Here is a 23,247-nt window from a genome sequence, read left to right as displayed (position 1 = left end):
TAGTGCCAATTAAAGCGGCCTTTTTGAGTAATCAGATCATAACAGATTACCCTAGATTCCTCTGATAATGTCAGAAAACGCCTTGAGTCAGAGAGAGATGGAGAGAGAGGGAGAGAGACATAAACAGTAGCTGTGAAAGAAGTTAGGATGGAGAGAGAGGGGGGGCATAAAGAGGAGAAGGCGAGATTGAGAATAGTGGGGTGAGCCATTCAGCAGAGTTGGCTGACAAAGGCGTGTTGAGGGGGAAGTGTTAACCTGATTTGTGCGGCAGGCGAGCAGGCAGGCAGGCAGGCAGAGCGACGTCAGCTGTGTGTGTGTGTGTGTGTGTGTGTGTGTGTGTGTGTGTGTGTGTGTGTGTGTGTGTGTGTGTGTGTGCGTGCGTGCGTGCAAGCGAGAGGGGATCATAAAAAATTCTCTCCTTGGTTAGCCGCAGGGCATCCTCCTCAGCCTCTGGCCTGCTCCAGTCATTGGCCTGCTCCCTAATTGCCACATAGACTCCACCACACATGGGCAGATGAGATGACATTTTTCCCCTCACTGTCACTGGGCGAGTCCCCGTCCCCCCCCCCCCAACGCTAGTTGCTAAGACGCTGTCATAACCCATTAGCAGTTGGCCAAAGTTAGCCTGTGGCATTTCCTCATAGCATCAGCGAAAAGCGAATAAATCTGCCACTGGAGCCTGCTGCCGGTCTAATGAGGCTGTGAGCTTGTTTATGGACCGGCATCATTTTTATGATTATTTCCACCTTTTCAGACTCACCGCCTGTCCATGTGCCTTCCCTTGGCCGGGCAGGGGGAAGTGGAAGCTTCGGCAGGACGGCTGCTGACATTTTGCAAAAAAACATGGCAACCGCTATATGCCTCTCTCTTGCCTTGATATTTGGGGAAAAAAGGAGGGAGAAATTAGCCCCAGACCTCGCCAAGGTGAATCGGCATCAAATTGCAGCGAAAATGGAAATGCCAATAAAATTGACGGCCTCTGTTTTTTGCTTTTTTTTTCCTCCTGCTCTCTCCCTTTCTGCCTCGAAGGCCTGGGCCCTCAGAGGTCAGGCTTAAGTAAAAATATTGGGGAAAGAGGTTAAACAATTCATAATATGGAGAAGAGGTAGGGGAGGGAAAAATCTGGAGAGCAACAGTTTTACCTCACAGTGTCCCTTACTTCATGTCCCTTCTTCTAAATCTCTCTTTCTCTTCTCGCTTTCAGTCTCCCACCCTTACTCTCCTCCCTTCTTCTTCTTTTCCAGGCTCTGTCCTGCTATCCAGCCTTTGCTTCTGTTTTGCTAAGTCGCATGGGACAAGCCCCGGGTTTATTATTTTAAGCTTTGCTGAACACGAACCGGTCTTTACACCGGATTGAGAGCATTTGCTTCCAATGAAAATCTTGTCTTAGATTTCAAACCAGCGGTGCCGATTCCCTTCCCAGACGAGAGCAAGGAAGTCCTATTTGACTAAAAACAGTAGGGAGGACAAACTACTGCTTAGGCCAGACTGTTTTTGGCTTTGGCTAATGATGTAATCGAAGCTTGTGTGTTTCTCTCCATGTGTGTCTGTGATAGCTTATGCTCTTTTCTCTGTGGGGGCGGGTTGGGCAGCTCTGGTGACTCTCAGGAAGCAGCTGAGGGTGGGGGGAAAGTGCCCTTGTGTAAAAAAGGCAGCACCATTGTATCTACATAAGTCTCCACTTAAGAAACCCCAGCCTTTCTGGAGCTCTGCTCTCCCTCCTGCTGCAAGGGAAGCCGGAGAGGGGCCGGCCAGGCGGTTTTCAGAAGGACTGGAGAAAAGCCCTCTGCTCTCCTAATGGCGTATATAATTCAGATGCCCGCAAGGCATGCTTTCAGGAATTCTTTTGCCCGAGGTAATGGGGAGCAAAGGCTGTTTTAGGTCCTTGATTATTCCGCTGATGCGCAAAGCTGGAAAGAAAGCTATCTCCAGCCGCATTACCGTGGACATTTCCATTAATTATCAATGAGCCCATCCCATGCAGGTGGAAGGAAAAGGGTTAACCCACCACCATCACCTGTCGAAACTTTTACTGAAAGAGTGGTGCTTTTGGGAAAGCTTTTTGTGTAATTAATAAATAACTGCATACATTTTAAAAATCTGCAGCTTTCTGGGGTTGTTTACCTCACTCATGTTTCTTTTATGATTATTTATTATTTAAAATAGCTGAATCATCAGCTTCATGATGCTTTTTTTTTTTTGAATAATGATAATAACAATTATGAAAAGTCGTCTCAATGGTGGAGAGGGGCTCCTCTATTGCCGCCCTATAGAAGACATACAATAATTGGGCTTGTGAATAAAAGCATGGTGTGCACACAAGCTCCATATTCATCAGATGCAGAGCAGTGCAGAGCTCCAAAGCAGCCTAAGTCCTTTCTAGGCCCAGGTCCTGTTTAAGTGGCCTTAATGGAGGCCTTATCAAGAACCCACAGGTTGCTGTAGGCACCATGCTGCATTGTTATTAAAATGCTATGCTTTGAAAAGGCCCCCATTGCGCAGGGAGCCGTATTTCTCACACTTGCTTTTGTGTTGGCGTGTAAGTCTCCCCTACCTGAAAAATAACTAGCTAAATAAATAAATAAATAAAAATAATAAAAGAGCGGCAGGGTAAATATTTTCCTGGGATGATAAAGACTAAATCTCTCTGTCGGTGACGATTCTTCTGCGAGCGTCTGATGGCAGCGAAGAAACGCGACCTTACAAGCCCTTTGTTTGCTTGCCGCTCTCTTTCTTTCCTTTTCTTTCTTTCTATCTCTGTCAGTCTCACTCTTTCTCTCTCTACCTGTCAGTGCTCTGAGCTGTGTGTTTCTTGTGTGCGGAAGGAGGGTTATTTATAAAAGTATTAAAAATGAATGTGTTCATAGGTGCTGCCTCAAAGTCCTACTGATGTGAAATCATTGCTCGTCTGCCCCATTTTGTAGATGAAAAAGAACATCCTCATGTGTGTTTGTGACTGGCCGCTGAGGTAAACTTGCTCCCTTGACACTGTCTCTGTGTGTGTTTTGACAGGCGATGGGCTGGACAACAGTGTGGCCTCCCCCAGCACAGGCGACGACGATGACCCAGACAAGGAAAAGAAGAGGAATAAAAAACGCGGCATCTTCCCCAAAGTAGCAACCAACATCATGCGGGCATGGCTCTTCCAGCACTTGACGGTAAGTGGACTGCATTTAAACACTCCAGTCTCCCCATCTAGCTTCAACATACCTGGATACGTTTGGAAAACAGCCTCCAGGTACAGATAGCAAAGATGAATATTATTAAGACAGAACTCTACTTTTCTCCCCCATTAGGACTTGTTTGTGGTGCATTGAGTTGGTGAAAGTTGGCGATACAAATTTACATGTGTGTGTAAAATTAGCATGAAGAACGTACAGTTCACATGAGTAGTGATGAGACAGCTGGTTACATTTGTTTGTGTGGTGCATTTTAATAAGTGTGATACACAAAAAGTTGGGACAAAATGTAAAATGCTTATAAAACAGAAAGCAGTGATTATTAAATTCTGTTTGGCCAGATTTAAATTGATCATCAAGAAGGCAGCATATATTGGTCCAAAATGTAAATATTTTTTCAGCAATAATGGTACCAATACATGTTTCCTCTGTGCATCAGTCCTTTTCAGCTCGTGCCCAGAGAAGTTGGCTGTGTTTCTGGATATTATTGACCTATTGCTTCCACTGTGGATAGTACAGTCTTAACTCACCTTTATGGATATAATAATGAACAGGGTTTAATAACAATAGTTTATCAAAGTATCGATCGTAGAAGCTTGCTGGTTGTTAACTCAGTGCCATCTGAGGCATCGAAGATCACAACTATTCATTTGTGGTTTTCAGACTTGCCCTAAACGTGCAGCAATTTTTCCAGATTCCCTGAATCTTTTGATTATATTATACACTGTGTAGGGTATATGTAATGTCTCATAGGCATCAATTTCAAAATGTGTGTATATGTGCAGAAAAAAAACATTAGAATTGATAAAGTAATACATCAAATGTGTCATTTTACTGCTTTCAGTTTTATTTGCATTTCACACACTGTTCCAACTTTTTTGGATTTGACATTTGTAGTATGGAGGTAGCTATGTGAATGAACAGGAATTGGTCTAGGGACAGATGGTTGGTGGAAAGTATGTATTTTTATGCTATGTATCTGTATGTGTGTTTGTGTGGCAGCCAGTGTTGGTATTTTAGGCCCAGTGGTTAGCTGTCTGTGGCTGTCCCCACCTGTAATAGAGAAGCGTTAGGGAACTGCTCCGCATTGATGTGGTCTCTTCTTCTTCTCGCTTTGATGAACTTTAGTTCCTCTATTTCATTCACCACAAGCTAATCTGAGTGTTTTACGAGGACACCACTTATCTCCACAAATCAACACCACTGACTTAACTCACCAATCACACACTGCACTTGCAGGGCTGCCAGGCACTATTACACAACTCTTTGGGGCCCTAAACACTGTGCAGTGTTCTATTTTTGCATAAAAAAGATAAACAGATGATTTCATGATTGGCCACACCGGTCACTGTTTTGAAGGTGTTGAAAGGCAATGTGTTTTCAACCAAACTGGAGTCAAAAGGGAAAACATTTGATCATTTCCAAAAGCACCCACATGTTCACCCCCATTCTCACATCTGTGCCACAGAAACTACCCCAGGGGCTCAAGAACCTTTATCTGCCCCCGGCCCCTCCTTTTACCCTCACACACAAAAACACATGCACCACCCCCTCCACTAGCCATCACCTTTAGGGGCCCCAGGAGAAAGGTGTGTGAAAAGAATGCCATTTGCCAGTTCACACACAGTGCTCTTACACACGCATTAGTGATGGGCATTCCAGCTCTATCAGCTTTGCAAAATGGCTTTTCTGTTTTCTTTATTTAGCAATATTATCTATCATTTAATAACTCAGGTTAGTCTACCTTCTAATTTACTAATTAAACAAAATGCATGATATTTGGCTAAAAAAAACAAAAAAACTATTGAAATAAATGTAAAACTATCAAGACTCTAGTATGAAAGAAAAAAATACCATTCTTCCTAGATTTGGCTGTACTGAATAGGTTAGATGTTGATAAGTAGTTTTGCTTGATGAATTGTGACCAAAGTTGCACTGCATGTGATTGACAGTCTGCTAAGCAAGATTAAAGTTTTATTAGGGGAAATGTAAAAAAGCAAAGAGCACTGACTTTACTTATTCAAATATGTAGATTCCACGTAAATAAAACAGATTACATCAACTGAGTTCTTGCCAAAATTGAGTAACCTGAAAGAAAAAATTGTGCAGATGTAATATATCGCTGCTGTTGGAACAAAACCTCGTATCTCCACAATGGTAACTTCACAGGAGAAGGAAAAACCTGCTCTACTTTTAATGTAAGTCAGTGGAACCAGAATTTTTTCCAAGTCTTTTTTGGCCATTTATTGTTGTCTATGCTTCATAAAATTTACATGCAACATAAAAGCAAACATGGATTTTCAAAACTGAAAATTGACAAAAATGGAGATCCGAAATTTTTTTCCAGACAACAGCGATATTTTATTTATGTAGAACCAACATACAAATTTGAATCGGCTAAAGTCTTTCCCCTTATTTCACTCCAAACTCTGAGGCAGGAGTCAAAAGATATAGAGGCAGACGGGCAAATTGCAGGAAAATCCATCAACCAGTCATCAACAAACAAAACTGAAAGTCAGCTGTCAAGGCGCTCTTGAAAACACGACTTTAAAAAATTATAGGGAAACCACCAAGAACAAAACTAACACAGCAAACAAGTTTGGGGAAAATGAGGGGTCTGGGCTGGAATGTTCCAGTGAAATCCAGTAGCAGAGTCATAGTATCTAAATAAAATTAAAAAGTATCAGCTCTTCAGTGCAAGTCAGCTCCCACCGTTCACCTAAACGAACTACACATCACTAACACATGCTAAGCATGATTGGTGAGAGCTGTCCGGTTTGTCCTGGTTTTACTGGCACTGTGAACAGAGCTGTGTTATTGAGCTTGCCTTGTGTCTGTGTGCTCTCTGGCTGGCTTGGCAGAGGGGCAGCGCAGCTAAATGCAGACTGCTAGTGGGGAAGCTGTGCTTCTGCCAACAGCAGCCCCCTCAACCACGGGAGGCCTACAGAGCACCCAGCGCTGAGAGAGAGAGAGAGAAACAGTGGAGAAAAAGCAAAAAGAGAACCCAATAAGCTGGAACGGCATTGCCTGCCAAAAGGGTGACTGTGCAGAGAGAACGAGGGGGCGGTGGGTTGGGCTGAAGCAAAGAAGAAGAACCAACAGCACTGTAAACAGGTCTGCATTGCACTACAAACACATTTTAGCTTACACACGAGTGAGAAACGTTTTCTCAGCATTTGTGCGGCAAGCTAAACAACAAGCAGCATGCAAGCTATGGTTGACTGACCCGCCGGACAGTGCTATCCACTCGCCTTCTGTCACTGCCTGCTTCCAGTGAGCGGGAAGTTAGCAGTCCCAACATGAAGAGAAGAGCGCGAGAGTGAGGGAGTGATTGAGAGCGTGCGAATGCACAAAATTCATGAGAGAAGCTCTAGTTGTACATCTAATTCCACTGATTCAGTGTGTGAAAGGGTCTGGTTCTTGGAGATAAAGCCAGTAGCAATTAACAGGCCTCACAAACAATGCAGCCTTATGATAGCCCTCTGTGTTAGGGCCCAGCCATGCTGATTCCCGAGCAGAGCTGTCAGGAAGCAAAAGGAGACATCCTCAAGCCGGTACTGTAGATACCCAGCGTGCTGCCAGCCCCCATTTCCACAGCCATGAGAAGGCACTCTGTATGTCACATGAGTCTAGCAGTGAAGCTATCGTAGGGAGCCGGAAACGTGAGGTGGGTGGCTGGATGAGATTACTCTGCCAGGCTCAGAATTGAGGAGGGAGAGAGAGAAGAAAAGGAAAGACAAGAGAAAATAAAGGGCATGAAGTATAGATAGTGTGAGCAGATAGAAAGGGTTACTTGTAGATAGCGGATGAGCTGCTTGTCGATAGTTCAGCAAAGAACAAGATTGCCCTAAACATCATTGATCAGCCAAAACACTAACACCATGTCTTGCATACTGTGCAACAATATACAGTCATCTACATTTACAGCATTTGGACAATGTAACTTACACTTTGATCATTTTTACACAGGTAGGTGAAGGTAGAGTTAGGAGTCTTGCCCAAGGATTTTTATTGGCATAGTGTAGGGTACTTGCCTAGACAGGGGATTGAACCCCAGACTAAAGCATGGAAGGGGGGAGGTCTTACCCATTACAGTATACCAAACACCATAAAGCTGATCTTTAAAAGTACATCACTTAATTGAAAACAGAAGCAGCAGCACCCTTAAGTCAGAATTTTCTCCATACTTCATTCATTTTTATGGGTTACAGTAATTCATACAGTGTCAAACGTGACAGATTGCTAATTGGTGTGGTGAACGCCCCCATTACTTGTTAGCTGCACTAACAAAACTGCTGTGCAAAACTAAAAAAGCAAATATTTAGACAACTAAGATGTATCGGCTAATCATATACATTTTGCATTTTCTACTATGACTTTAATCATTAGTGTCAAGTTACAGAAAATTTTTCAAGAAAATGAAGGATCTAAGCTAATTCCTGGTCGCTCCTGGGTGTTCTGTAACGCTGTAAAGCCTGAGTGTGAACACATTCCAATAAATTTGCAGCTTAGGAAGCAAAACAAAAAAGCCTTAAAACTCCTCCACTTTTGTTGTTTTGTCCCTTCTCCAACAGTTGTTTGTTCTGTTTATCGATTGTACCAGACGTCCTGGGGAGTAAAGCCAACCACCAACAGTCCTGCTTCCCTCTTCCTGTACCTCCTTCTGCTCCTCCTACTCTGCCTCCTCCTCCTTTGCTCCTCGTTCCCCACTTCTTCTTGCAAACTGTACTTTCTTGTTTAAATCAACCAGAAACGAGCAGCAAATGGGAGCTGCCGACCCAAAATCCCAGAGCGCCTGTGGTTTTGCACTCAGCCTCCCCAATGAAAAGGCAATTTGCGAAATTACGTGATAGAGTAATTAGATGGAAGCCAGGCTTCAGATGGTTGCCATGCAGGCACGGCGAAACGCTGGCTCTAAGTGCGAGCAGAGTTAGGCTGGCACTCAAAACTCTGAGCTTCCACTTATTTGTACACAGAGCTGGCGAACAGGAGGGAGCCTCCATCGCAGCTCGTAAAAAAGCCAAACCGCAGCGCAACACACATTCTCCTCTTCTCACAGTTTTTTAACACTTGTTTGTGGTAGAAATTAAGCTGGAAAGCAATAATCCATCCCTGCTAATGCAATTTGGTCCTAATTTAGCACCCTGTGAACACACACGAAACAGTGCCAGTAGAGGTAGGGTCTTTTCTTTCCTTGACTTATAGCAAAAAAAAAAAACCCTTGACAGCGCTGTGTTTTTGACCAGAAACAGGTGTGAAAAGTGCTATAATTCAACTCTGCAGTGGCTGAACCAGAGCCTTGTGGCAGGCCTTGGGCTCATGGCTGGACCAGCAGGAGGGGACGGGGCTATGCCCTCTTCAGGGAGTTTCAGGGTGAATTTGTTCCCCAGCAGTCTGGGAATAGTGGGAGAGGTGGAGAGCAGTGGGGTTTTGCACCCTGCCTGGTGATGATTTCCTACATTTGCTGGGCAGAATTACAGATGTTCAGCATATGACCTCGCTAAGAATCGGAAAGTACAGGAGGGTTATTGAGAAGGCTGGACTTCTCCCTTTTGCCTTAGAACAACACTGGAGGAAAGTCAGTTTGGCACAGAGGGGTAATTTTCCTTCCTTCAGTCCATTTTGATTTGCTCTTAAGGATTTCATATTAATCAAATTATCAATGTGAAAGAACATACTGTATGTTTTACATATTGTACAGAAAGCATACTGCATGTACATTGAAGTAGATATACTGAAGTACTGAAGTCTTTAGTATGTTGACATTGTCTGCTATGCTATATTATGAAGAACAACTGTAACGATGATATAGAAATTATCATTGGGTTCATGTTATATTTGCTGACTTTTAATGTTTTTTAGTATGTTATATGAAATAAAATAGTGAAAATGTTACTCTGCCTGCTTTCACAGCATCAGTTTGCCTCAAACAGAACTTCTGCTAATGTCCCATCCTGCCGTGTCAGGAAGACGGAAACCATCGTAAAACATAGTTCAGACATGGGAGCAGTTAGCCACAGACTAATCCAAGTGGCCTGCTCTAAAAGAAAAAAAAAAATATCCTGGTCATTAAGGGTCAGGGATCAACCTGGCCTCAGATACCATTAGTCATCCGTTGTTTATTGCTGGAGCCCAAAGATGTCAGCACTCTGGTCACCCATGGCAACCTCGGCAAGCCATGCAGCCCTTGGCCTGGCAGGGAGCCTTATTCTCCTCTGCTCTCAGTCTTACCACTGTGTCCTGCACAGGCCAGACCTCAGGAGACCTGGAAACAAATGCAACTTTCAAGTCCGTAGTCACCCTTCATTAAAAAAAAAGGCCCTAAAAATTGTTGTGAGCCAATTTTAGTTGTGAGCGTGTGTTGTTTTTTCATGTATTCCTTTATAACAAGAGCAAGTCCATTCAGATTAATATTTGAAAATTGAATTTAGTGGCCTAAGGTCTCTGGTTATTTCCTAATTTCATCTAAGCACCCAGTCAGTACTGGAGGCGCCACCAAATTAAAAGCTTCAAGGGGTTTCACAGACAAGGAGGAATGGATGGACGAGCTTTCTTCATGCTGTTTATTGTGGTTTATTTTTTTATAAAAAAAACTGTACTTCTCCAGTACAGTTCTATGTGAGTTCCTTTATTGTTTATGTTGTTACTATTTGTTGCAGTGGACCAATCCTCTGTCCTCAGCTTTATCTGTTTAATGCAATGACTTGATGCTTGTTATGAAAGTTAATGTCAAAGAAGAAGCAACCAACTCAGTTTTGGAGCGAGGGCTGCCAGTTGAGAATGGGTGCCCCTCCACCTCCCACACCTTGTAATGAAAACATCATCAATTACCCCACTGACAGGCCCCTGGGATGTGGGGCAGGCAATTCTTTGGGGCTGTTCTTTGTGGATGGATGCCCCTTCCTCCCCCCAAACCCCTCCTGGAGAGGGAGAGAGCGAGAAAACTGTGTGTATCCATCATTGGCAAGCCTTCCAGCCTGACAAGCTAAAGGCATTGGTGTGTCTTTTGAAGAATGGGCTGAATTGGCAGGCCCCGCATGGGCCGACGGCAGCCGATGGACGCCTCCCTGTCACCGGTGACGGGGCTTTTCTCCGGCCATCTGTGCCATGATTGATGAGCGGGACACTGCCGAGGCTTTTCTTTGCTTCAAGTGCAGCGTCCCAAACATCAGCTGCACCTAAACGTTAATCACCATCAGGCTAGTGATGAAAAACGGTCTGTTACATTGACTCCTGTCCCTCTTTCTCTTTCTCTGTCTGTCTTTCCTTCTATCCCCCTTGCATACTAGCTTTGCCCTTTGTCTTTAGCGTCCCTCAAGGACAGTTAACTTTTAATTCACATAACCTCTGAACCACTCAAGAACTGCTGGCCCAGACAAAAGTGTGGCGTCCATGGCTGTTCTCCAACCGGCCCGCCTCAGCACTCCTCAAAATCTGACAACTTTATAATGTGGAAAGGGTCAGTCGCCATTGCTGCCAAGCCGCAGCAAAAGGCCAGTTTTCCTACACTCCATTTCCCATGACTGTCCAGGTGGGCTTAACTAAATCCCACCCTTTCGGCTTGTTAATGTTCTCTTCTGGGCCTGCTATTGGGTTTCATTATCTGCGGCATGTGAAAATTCAGCGGGCCTGAGAGGGCGGCCGATGACTTTTGCATATAAGAATGGAGTAACCTTGCTTGGCTTGTTCCTAGCATACCGAGCAGGCCAGGCTGGGTGTTGCAGACCACTCAGGATCACCCTGTGCTGGTCAGTTCTGGTTTCTTTGCAGAACGCAATGAAAGGCCCAGTCAGCACATGCTCCCTAGGGGCAGCTTGGAGGCCGGGCATGGAGTTCCCCCACCACACCTCCACAACTCACCAAAGCCAGCCCAGGACATCCTGCTGAGACAGTGGGCTGCAGTCCTAGAGCCTGCCAAGTTCTGAGGATCTAAATGTGTTCTGTGAGGGGTATTCTCTGTAACAGTTCTGGTTCAGCATTGTTTGGCGATTTTCCTAAACTCCACTACTCAGTTATAAATCTTGAGTACTGTTGTCCAATATTTTAGTAACTACCATGAGGTTATTATGTAAGATGTGTGGATATAAGAGTGAGGAAGGGAAGCCTGTCCCCAACAGCAAGTTTAATGGGTTTATTCTCTTTAAGGAAAATAACATACTCATGCTCTATAGTCTGTTTGAGAATAAAGTACCCATGGTCAGTAGTCTTGGTGTGTCAACGTATTGCAGCACAGTCGAAACATTGTGTCATTGAGAGTGGCTTATACAGCATTGGTATTTGCAGATTATGGCAAGTGACTTAACCTTATTTAAGGGGCAGATGAGGACACAGGGTGCATAAGGAAGAAAAACCTAGGTAAGGAGGGATTGAGGTGAAACAGTCCTATGTGCTCTTTTACAGCGGTGGTTTCTGGTCCTGGTCCCAAAGTGCATGAGCTATGCACATTTTACATTTACATTACATATATTGATTTGACAGCTATATTCATCTAAAGTGACTTGCAAGTACAGCAAAAACAATCCAAGTATGCAGCGATTACAAGAGCTGTATTCAACTTGTCTATGTGGTTTACAGCAGGGAAGGCACCAAAACATGCAGGGCAGGGATACTTTAGGGCCTCTGCTTTAGAGTACACTGTCACATATTTGGCATGTAACATATCTGTTACAGAGGGGCTTAGGTTGAGCCTACTCACCTATTCAGAGCAGAGTGGAGGCCTGTTGATGGTGTAAATGCTGTCAGTTCTCACTGTCCAGTGTGGGCACAGGCCCACTGCACACAGGCTGTTTTTGCCTGGTCTATAAAGCAATCTGCACTGCTTGGGGATCTTTCCGTCTGTAGTCAGCAGCTCAATACCTTTTACTTACAGCAGCTGCAGCTCATTCCCCCACAGAGCACTGCTCCAGCAGTCTGCCCCAGATAAACTCGGCGCTCTTAGTGCATGTGTGTATGCCTGATGGATTAAATGGTGGCAGAGATGTGGTAATCAGTTTGCACATTTGCTGAACTAATTCATCAATTCAGTTCCTCCTTTTTGTAGTCTCAGTCATGCATGCTGCTGTGAACTCATTGTGCTTTTCATCCTCAAACAAGCACCACTTCAGGAGGAGCCACTGCCATCATTCGCACTCTCTGTCTACCAGAAAAGCAGCAGCGCAACTGGTTGGTGGAATTGGCAGTTCATCAGAAATAAGCTTGTACGCTCTCTTAAACGCTGTCAAGCACAGCAAGGCCAGTGCCATCCAGTCTCTGTGACTGGGAGAGAGTGAGAGAGTGGTCAGGCGAAATCCGTGCAGGGAATTTTATAGGTCGGTCGTTAGCCATGCTATCTTGGTCGAGAGATAAATTAAATGATTTTATGCCATCGTCTGTAAGTGCATAAATTGTTTAATGGACCCAGCAAGGCCCGACCATCAGAGCCGAGACCCCTTTTAAAACTGCTTGCGCCTTAGCAGCCATCGATTTCTCAAGGAAGAGAACAATGGAGGGAAGCATTCTGAGACACTTTACTCTGCCAGATTTGTCACATTTATCCTAACTTCACCCAAGAGCTGGTGCGCATCAAGGCATTTGAGGTGGATTCTCTCAGAGTGGATCCTGTCCTTGTCCGTGGCACTGTGCATGGCAATAAGGGATGCATGGCTGCGTGGGCACTACGCTCAAAAGACCTGCTGATCCATGTCATCCCCATGGAGATGCAGGCAGCAGCGCAGGGATCCACCCCTGCTGTGTGTGTGGTGCGGTGCAAGAGTGTGCATGTGTCATGTGTCTTGCACCAGACCTGGTTCCATTTCATCTGATTAAATCCCCAAACAGGCTAACGGTAATGGTTAAAGCACTACCAGGTAATGTGCTTTTGTGGAGAAAGGGATGGTCAGCAGGCTCATTTTTTTCTTCTACGTTTCTCTGTTAACGGCGGAGTGTTTTAACCGCGGTGGAAGAGGAAGAGCACAGAGGCAAGGCGATGCTCACTTGTTTGTTACGACAGATTAAGTCATCGATTTGTAAAAGCTGTGCACTGATGGGGAAGGCCTTCTCTCCCGTTTATGGAGAGAGATAGAGGCTGTGGTGGGGAGTTGAAAGAAAGGAAGGGAGGCAGAGAGAGAGTAGAAGAGAGATACGCTATCTCCCCACCCTCATTTTTTTTTCCTTTTCTTTTTTTTGCCTCCTTACAAGGAATGGGCATACGGGAGCAATTGTAAAATACCCTTACCTTCTTTTAACTCTTGTTCAGCCATGACCAAGTTTTCCCTTCCCTGCAGGCTTTCCCGTGAACATTAATTAAATTGGTGAGGGCAAAAGGGTAATTATGATAATAACATAATATCGTGTGGGTTATTAGAATTTGCCCCCCCCCCCCACCTCAAAAAAAAAAAAAAAAAAGACAGAAAAACGGCTTACTTTGAGTATCACATTTCAGAGGCATTAGCTAAAGAATAATTTCCTTGAAAGTAAAAGCACTGGAATAGTATCCCTGGTCAAGGTGCAATACGGTAACCTGATTCTGTTACCATTTAACGCACCATGAGTTCCTGCACCTCAGTCCTCCCCTGCACCCTGCTCCAAGCCTGATTTTGGCAAGGAGGGGCGGGGAAGAGAACAGACTCTGTGTACCCAACCGCGTCTTAATAGACCTTTGTAGTGCTGCTTTGCATTTTTTTCTCGCCCCTCTTGACAATAGCCAAAACAACAATTTGTTTTTCCTCGTGAGAGAATGCAAGCTTGGCTTTTGCATATTCAGGTAAACTGCTCTGTGGCTGCTTCCCTCTCTCTTTCTCTCTATCTTTCCAGAGCTGTGGGACCGACTGTAGTTGTGTGGCTGTTGCCCATCTCTGGTGGTACCTGCCTTCCCTGGGCGTTGATCCCCTCTAGCCCTTATATTAGCGTCTTGTTGCCCACCTCCAGCTGGGGTTTGGCCTGCCTGAATTGCTTTTGAATCCCCCTCCCCCTTTAAATAGGCTGTAATTACAAGCTTAAAGAGGTTTAGTGGTCCAGTAAACTACATAATCACCCCCTTGAATTAGTCCAGGCTCATCAGCTGCAGACCAGCAAGCTCTCAGTTGGTGTTTCCAATGCGAGCCCCCCTCATATTAGCCTGTGGCTGTGAGCAGCAGGTGTGGAGCAACACACATCCCTTTTAAACACAGACTTCCTGCCCCACCGCTGGGCTGTAATGACAATGAAGAGGAGGCAGGCTCTTTGCCCTCACTGTCACTTCAGGCTGATCTCAAGTCAGTGCTAAACTTCATGGTGCTGGAATTCACAGAGCCACCAGCTTGTAAAATATACATCTGCTCAGCGATATGTAAAACCATTCAAATGTTCCCTACCGCCTCCAAATGAAGTGGTCCTCAGTTCTCCTGCTGCTCTAATCCTTTGTTATTCTCTGCCTGTCACATTTTACATATTATATGGGTCATTACTGCAGGTCTATATTTGATGGTGTAGCATTTTCTCCTGGCTTATCCAATCATTGAAGACTTAGAGGTTTACTCTAGTACAGTTGAATCTTATGCGGCTTAATCCAGCCCACGCCAGTGCTTTAATTGTAGACACATTTTCCCCAACTGAGTCCAAATCGAGTGGATGTATTCCCTCCCCATAGGCACCACTGCACCCCCTCGCCCTTAAACCAACAAAAGATGTTTTTAACGCAAGGAAACTAATTAAAGCACTGAAGACCAGATTTGACACATCTCCCTCTTTTTATCTCCAGGACAGATTAAATGACAAAAAAAGTGCTTCCATGGGTGAAATTTCTCCAGCTTTTCCTGGTTGTAGAACAAGGCTTTCTAAAAACAGTGGCTGTGAATTATTCATGTGCCGGCTTTGTGTTGATTTAGCTGGTTGTGAACCTCATGTCTCTCTCCTATGAAAGATACTCTTCAGCATTCTCACTGCTACGAGTGAGCCAGGCAGCCCGCACCACCCCGCCAGGGCATCTTAAACCCTAGCCTCCAGTTGTTTTCTGAATGTAAGAACCCCCCCCCCCCCAACTTCAACTACACTCACATGCATATACACACTTTTGTTGTTTTCTCTTTCGTATCAGGATCTTAGGAAGAAATTGGGTTGCAAAAGCTTTGTGCTGTTATTTTCTTTCCCCTTACTTTCCTCTCTCCTCTCGCTCACCCCCCCCTCTCCAAAGCCTGTTTTGTTGCTGTCTAACGAGGGCCAGGACTGTGCATTTATGCCACCTACACAAAAAAGGAATTTGTGGTGGCTTTGGTCTCTGAGGGATATCTCAGAAGACTTGATAGTAACTAAATATGGCTTCTTCTTCCAATAGTGAAAGGCTAGATAGTAGAGTCATGGTACCATGCAGCAACTCTGTGACTAAGGCAACAATAACCGCACAATTCCCCTGATGGAATGACTAGTCTGTATGCAGATGTTGGAGGTAATCTCTGCTCCTCCTTGCCAGGCTGTCGTAGGCGGTGCTCTGGGCCTGGCGAGCACAGCATTAGCACTGGCTCAGTTGCTGGTGGGGGAACAGTAAACTTCAGCCTTAATCCTGTTTATTCAGGAGCCCATACCGCAGGCAGGAGGGAGCCTGTTCCTTTTCCCAGAGAGGGAACGCCTGAGATGGGCTGTTGATATGATATGGAGGACACCCTGGCCAAAAAGGCCCGTGGATTCTGCCTCGGGCATTCTTGAGGGGCAGCTCGGTTTCCATGGGGATTAGGACCATGGAATACAGAGGTGAGGTAGCAGCAGGAGATCCAGCTGAAGCAAACCCATTGCAGAGCTACGCTCAAAGGGCCTACTTTGTGACCTTGGCTGTCCATGAACTGCCTGACTGGAAAACAGTTCCTCAGTACATGCTATGCTGTTTCTTGGCAGTGCGGACAGTTAGTGGAGATGGTGACCTAAGCAGGGTGATATCAGCTTCTTTTTCTTCTGGATCAGAGATGCTGCAGTTGAAGCATGCTTTTTCTCTTGTGTTCCATTATGTGGGAGAATCATAAGCAGCAATGTCAGCACACACTCAATTTTATTAAGTTAATCTTGTGCTGAAAGCCTCTTTAATCCGAATCACACAAGATACAGAGAAGTGTTGCCTTAAATAGAAAAATGATAATAACACTAATGCGTATAATGAAGACCGCAGTCAGGAGGGTGGAAGGGGGGCTGGGTGGGTTGTGGCTGATTGTAATTAACTGGTTAAATGGGACACCAAAAGAGATGTCCACCATTAGCTCTAGGGAGGATGTCTTTATTCCGCCAGGCCCGGCCAGCGCTGAGTGTTGACTGAGTGAAGAAATACGTCCGAAAAAAAGAAACTTCCGAAATCGCTCTCCCCTCGGACTGAGCCGGAGGATTCCAGATGCTGTTGTGATACGAAGCAAGACTGGAGCTGGTCCAGACCTTCTTCTTCCCAGCACATATAATTCTACTCAACTACACCCACATAGACACAAAACAGTAATCCAAAGTATGGCCTTTTCAAAAGCACCTCATGTTAATAATAGCATCAATAGCATCCCTCATGTTAAAGGCGATCAGTCCTACTGTTACCTCTTAAATCTTTTCACCGTGAAAGTATTTGACTTCCCTTTTAGAAATATCCCTCAGAAATATCTCTCCTCTTCATATCTGACCTACATTCAAAGACTACTTCACTGTGCAGCATGGCATTGTGGGTAAGGGCAAGGGAGCAGGCTGGGGTCAGAGGAGAGCAGGGTTTATATCTGAGTCTGCTTTTCACGGAGAGAAGGGGAGGGGGGGTTGGTCTCTTATCTCTCTGATAGAGCCTGCACTCTACACTCCACCCTAGCATGCTCTGGATGAAGAGGCCATAGAGGAAGCAGGCTTTGAAAGTCCAGTTGGTGCTCTACTACTTTCTCTCTCTCACACACACACATAAAGATAAGATTCATGACAGTACAAAAACGCGCAGGGAGGACACTATTCTTCTGGCATGCGTGGCTGCAGACGGGCTGGAAATTCTGATGAAAGGAGTAGTATATTTGGACAAGACATATCATTAAGATAGGCGGAGGAAAAGTAGGGAGGATGCGTCGAAATTTTCCATCTGTTCTTCAGCCGCTATTATTGCGTTCTCACAAAAAAAAAGCGACGAGGCCTGAGAAAACACTTCTCACCCAGTCCTGCTTGCCAAGAGGATTAAAAATACCCAGGCTTTCTCAGGCTGTAATAAAAAATCATTTTGGTCGGTTTCGTTTTAAGCAGATTTTAAATCATGCTGCTTTTGACAACTAGTGATAATTTGGCATTTGGAGGCCAGAAAAAAAAAGAAAAAACTCTTCTTGAACAAATGCAACCATACTCCAGGAATGCTTTGATATAATAGAATATGTCAGTGGCCATGAAATCGAATGTGTGTTGGGGGGTTGTGGGGGTGAATGGGCGGTGCTTTAAGGATGCAGTGTATGGAGAGGGAAATCTAGAGGTGTGAGCAACAAGGAGGACCCATTTGGAACACGGGCATTAAAACACCATGGGGAGCATGGGTAATCAGGGGCCTAATGAGTGCTGTTATTGAGCTGTGTAGTGCAATCCCTCCCCTCCCTTAAATCACCCAGCCTGCCGAGCCTTGTGACTCTAGATCTGTGGCTCTGTAGGTGTGGTTACCTTGGAGTCATTGTGCCAACAAAGGCGAGGTACTTGTTACACCACACAGAATGTTTCCAAGGTACCGCTTTAGCTCTTATGAAGAAAAAGGAGAATACTCTCAATATGTGCTAGCTATGACCGTGCCAAACAGTTTGGATACTGTTTGTGGATGGAGTTGATGCTTAGTCAGCTTAAGAAGCTTTTTGTGAAGGTTGGGGTTTAGTCTTCTTATGGATATTTTTTTTGTTCCATTGGGCTGTTTTACTGACATCATCAGACTGAATTCCATTGTTTTCCCTCCTTCTCTGTGAAAAAGCAAGAAATCCCACTCAGTCAGTATCTTCTGAAGTTACCCATATGTTGTCTTATAATGCGGCTGCCCCAGTTTCTCCCACACATCTCACTGGACCTCATAGTAACTGGAGTTGGAGTAGCCATGGAGTTGGTGGCAATACTAATGTCACAAGCACAAACTAAACTTATCATAAAATTCACCTCACTAGGTGTTCCCTCTACAGCTGTCAATCGTGATGAGTTTCAGTCTAATAATTGTTAACTAGTGTGACACTGATAAAGGAGATCCGAAGATGAATCCCGAGAAGAAGTGTGGTCCCTCAGTCTGCGATCTGGGCTGTCCATGGTGATGGCGCCAGTCCAGCCCTGTAGCAGGAGCTTGTGTGGGCCAGCCGGCTGTAGAACAGGCTGCATTTGTGCTGTTGTTTAGCCTCTGGCGTGGCCTTCCCCGAGTTTGGTCACGAGGCCCCCCACTCCCACCACTGTCCCCTGCCTGCAGTACGGTTCTGCCCCCATACACAGTGGTGCTGATCCACCCACAAACCACAGCTCCTCTTTAATGGCACACAACTTTCTTCCCTCTCCAGACTCACTAAACAAAGTCCCAGCTTTAACCTGGACTCCAGATAAGATGTATTCACAACCTTTGTGGGACACCACTGTGTTATATTGGTATCAGAAAGTGGATGTCCTCCTGTTGGAACATTAGGGATCAGATGACTAGATGAATGCTGTTTTCTCACATACTTTACCCAGGCCACAGTTTAACACAGAGCTCAGTATTGTGATCTGATAGAATTAGCCAGGTCCCCGGATATAAACACTCAAAAAAAGCCACTCAAAAAGTGGCTAGAGGCGACTCTGCAATTATAACTTTCTGCATGAAATTAGCCACAGTTTGTTCCAATTACCTACAATCAGATCACATGGAAATGACAGAGAGCAATAAGAAAACAGCTCCCTTTCTCCAGAGTTCCCAGTAAACAAATGCCGAGCAGCATGGAGCGACATAAAAGACATTCCAATTTATTACACTCGCAAAGAAGACGACAAGTTGTGGAGCCAAAATGTTTCTATATGTCTTTTTCTACATTAGAGGGCTCCTCATCATTTAATTTAACTTTTTTTGTTCTCCAGGCCTTTGCACAGTGCATTCAGCATTTGTATCTGTGGAATCATGCTATTTTTTGTGCCGTTGATCTTTCAGACAGCATTTTATCTCTGCAAACTCTTATTTTATACCACTAAGGTTAGCATTTTTCCACACAGTGGTGTGTTGTGGTCTTTGTAGAGCTTGTTGTTTCCCTGTTTAACTTGATGACTCCACATCTTTTAGCCGGTACTAACCTCTCAGTGTGGGTTAATCCATGGCAGGCTTGGGCCCTGGTAATGGTTTTAGAAGAACTGGATCTGCCAGCACAGCATGGGGCTGCCCACTGACCCGCTCAGGGGCTAGAGGTCTCTGAGCCCACCGTTCTTATTATGTCAGTGGAGCAGAATGGGGGGAAAAGCAGCGGGGCACATGAATGGAGAGGGGGGGTCATTCCTGTGCCCTGCTTTCTATAGGTCAGTGGTTCCCAAATCCTGGTCCTGGAGATCCCTCGCCCTGCACATTTTAGTGTTTTTCTGCTCTAAAAGAAGCATTTCAGCTCAAGACGGGCTTGTTAATTAGCTGATCAGTTGAACCAGGTATATTAGAGATGGGATATGCCAGTATGAGCAGGCAAGGGGTTGGAAAACAACTGCTGTAAGTGATGCAGCATGGAGCTTCACTTTCTGTCTAGAAAAACTGTGCTGTGCACACCGTACTCTGTCCTCTGCTCCTGCCATTTTACAAGGCTGGGCCCTCGGCGCAGGCCAGCTTGCGTTATTCATGACCCACACGTTGTTTAGCCTTCCAGCCACCAGGTTCCACACCAACTGCTGCCCTACTCTTAATATAAATCTTTACATGCATTTGAACTGGTGAAACAGTTCGAATCAAGTGTTCATTTCCCAGCACCACTGTTGTCCACATTGTTGTTATTATAAGATCTCAACTTCCTAATGAGAACAGCCTAGTACAGTGCACAGATAGAAGGATGGAAACAAAGTGAGATTTTAGAAGGTCTGGTCTGTATTGCGGGGCAAAGATGGCATTAGAAATCCCTCCTCCATCACGTATTCACGACAGCGCAGCTGGGGGGAGGCGGCTGGAATAAATTGGAGTGGGCTTGTACGGCACAGCACTCTAATTAATGTTTCTGTTTCTACACTTCACTTAACTTTATAATTGGCTTGCCTTTTTCGCTGCCATTAATTACACGATTTCATATTCCATTAATGACTCTAAGAAAGAGACACACCTCGCTTTTTCACACTAATTAACAACTGCTTTGCCACTTTTGCCTCTCAAATGTGTGAGCGCTGCCTCCCTCCTGCATCTCAGCCCCTTGCCAACAAACACATTCATCATTAATTGATTTATTTATGATATTTCACTGTTTTTGTGTCTGTCTTTTTCCTGCAGCACCCCTACCCATCAGAAGAACAGAAAAAACAACTGGCACAAGACACCGGTCTTACCATACTACAAGTGAACAACTGGTAAGTCAATTGTACCTTTTGTGTTTACATACAATCAATAGCCTTGCCTGTGGCAAGCAGCTTCTAATGATTCGAATGAATACACTACCCACCCCTCCACCCCCATCGCCTGACCTCCCTTCCCTTTTCTCTCCCACTTACCGCCTCATCTGCTTCCAAATCAATCCACCCAAAGCGCCGCTAGGATTTTTCCAGCCACGGTATGAATCTAATAGGAATTCCCATGAGAGAAGCGACTCTCACACGTCTCTTTAAACCCTCTTCCTCAAACGACCGAAAATGCGTACTTTCACTCTGACTGCTACTCCAGAAACATCAATGTCCAAAACCCTAATATTCATCAAATAGAAGACAAAACCATTACTATTACCACACATAGCATGTAATGCTTGATTTGGGGCACAGTAACACTTTTAGAAATAAAGGTTCTGTGTAGGTACATTTTCATTCATCAAGGTACAAACAACGTAGATCTTCCCTCAAAGGTACGACAGTGGTTTTAAGATCCGATTGTGAACCTTAATTAGGTTTTTCCTTGTGAAAAGTATGTATTTGTACTTTTTCATAACCAAATGTTTTAATACAGAACAATAAAATTAAAGTCAATACAGTTTAGAAAATATAATTTCAACAGATTGTGGTACAGTTTTGTTCCCTGACTAAAGGTGCTGACTTGCACCCTTAATGGTACCACCCCAGTGACAAGAAGGGCACTGCCCCAGTGATAGTTTCATACCTTTTTTTGGAGAGAGTACAGCCTTCTTTTCTTCTCTTGTGGTATCACATGACAAACGGAGCTCTTTGTGTTTTACTAACTAGCTCCTTTGATTCCCCCATTTCCCACTGCTGAAGCACTATAAACTTTGGGGTGAGCTTTTGCCCTCGGTTCGTATGTTAGCAGAGACTGCTATCAGTACGTACTTACCTTTATTAGGCGTGTCTAATGAATGGCCTGAGATAGACATGGGTAGGCTGCTGAAACTGAGTCCAGGCAGCGCTTTTGATGTGAGCCTTGTAAAAACCTATGACACATGCTTACTTTCCATAAGGTTGCAAGGGACTAACATGAAAGTCCCCACCTCGGCCTGTGCGAATGCTTTCGGTCTTTATTTTATAAGTGTCAGAGTTTAATATTGCCAAGCTTCTGATTACATGCCCTCATTCGTTTTGCTGAATAAACTGGGCCTTGATGTAGGCTGCACCTACATGTAACAAACCCTCTCTAGCTGTGGACAACAGAACTCAGAGCAGAGTGAGGGAAGACGTATTAACAGCCATTACACCAAATGTGATTTCTGACAACATAATCCCTGCCATTGTTCAATTTGGTACCTTGGAGACAATGGGCTATTCACAATATATTTGCCATTGGAGGATTAATTTACACAAGTGCTCTATCGGCAGGGCGCAGCCTGAAAGACGCAAGGGAGTATTGTTGGGGTTATCAATTTCTGTGACCTCACAGCAACCCATGGGAGATCAATTCTTTCGGCCACATTAAGCACTGGAGAGCAGGCAGGACGCACAGGCAGTCACATGACCACACGCCCTGTTTTAACCCTGTCACTTTGGTTGGCGTGCTGGGTGGCTTTGGTTGACGGTGGAACAATAGCAGCTCAAACAGTGTGTGTGTGCTTTTGCGCACGTGTATGTGTGAACGATGAGTCGGGGGTGGTTAATCTAAGAGGTATTAACTGCTAAACCCTGCATGCTGAGATCTTTCTGCTCCCTCACATATTGTGTTCCGCTGCATGCATGTGTGTGTGTGTGTGTGTGTGTGTGTGTGTGTGTGTGTGTGTGTCCACGGCAACAGAGGGAACATGGACAGTGTCCGAGAGAGATAGAGAGAGAGACATATCATGGGTTAGCAAGAGGGATCTGTTGCTTCATAGGCCTGCTGCACCGTTGGATGTTCACCATTGGGTGTCTCCATGGCAACCCCTGGTGATGTTACCTCCTGACCCACTGATTTTAAGAGGCAATATCCTGAGCTGTGATTCTATTTATCAGGCAAGTCAAAACACAGGGCCAACACGGCTTGGAGCAGCAGAAAACAGAGTGATGAAATTCATCAAATAGAACGAGCAACGGCAGCCTCTCCAGATAAAACCAATGATACCTCTCCTGCACAAACATGCACATTTTATTGACTCATCTCTCAGTCTGCATCATTTGAAAACTGCAACATAATACATATCAGTCCTAATCACCAGACTGCGCTTCACTGTCAACACATTCATTATTGTTTTCTAGATCCTAGTCCGATTCAAGTCAGTAGTGACCATGTGGGGGTAAAGAAGAGATCACTTCGGGGGGAGGGGGTGACAGCCATTCTTAAAAAACCCTGCTCCTGCAGACTTGTTAACACGCATGTAGGCCTTCATTATTGATGAGGGTCCCACGAATTGTCGGGCTGGAGATTAAATAAAAATGCTAAAGGGCGTGCGGGGCGCAGATCGCTCATGAATTATTGGCACAAAACATAGCGTGAGGGAACGCTTCCAATCTGGATTTTCATATTCTGAAAAAAAGAAAGAAAAAAATCTGCACTTGCATGCATTGTTAAGGCACCGTGCAGCATTTGCGTAGTTGTGCTGTAGGCGTTTAAAAT

At 44.9% G+C, this 23,247-nt stretch overlaps 1 protein-coding gene across 2 annotated transcripts in view; it reads left to right on the top strand.

Moving 5' to 3' along the window:
• Nucleotides 1-23,247, top strand: part of meis1b (Meis homeobox 1 b) — a 77,527-nt gene that overhangs the window by 30,054 nt on the left and 24,226 nt on the right. For both annotated transcript variants that reach the window (XM_017690695.2, XM_017690696.2), the window contains exons 8-9: nt 3,013-3,158; nt 20,560-20,636. In XM_017690695.2, the coding sequence (XP_017546184.1) occupies nt 3,013-3,158; nt 20,560-20,636 (223 nt within the window). The remainder of the gene's footprint in view (nt 1-3,012; nt 3,159-20,559; nt 20,637-23,247) is intronic.

The sequence above is a fragment of the Pygocentrus nattereri genome, chromosome 5 (assembly GCF_015220715.1).
Source record: "Pygocentrus nattereri isolate fPygNat1 chromosome 5, fPygNat1.pri, whole genome shotgun sequence".
Taxonomy (NCBI): Eukaryota; Metazoa; Chordata; class Actinopteri; order Characiformes; family Serrasalmidae; genus Pygocentrus; species Pygocentrus nattereri.
The sequence above is the reverse complement of the archived record's forward strand: the minus strand, read 5'-3'. Positions and strand labels throughout refer to the sequence as shown.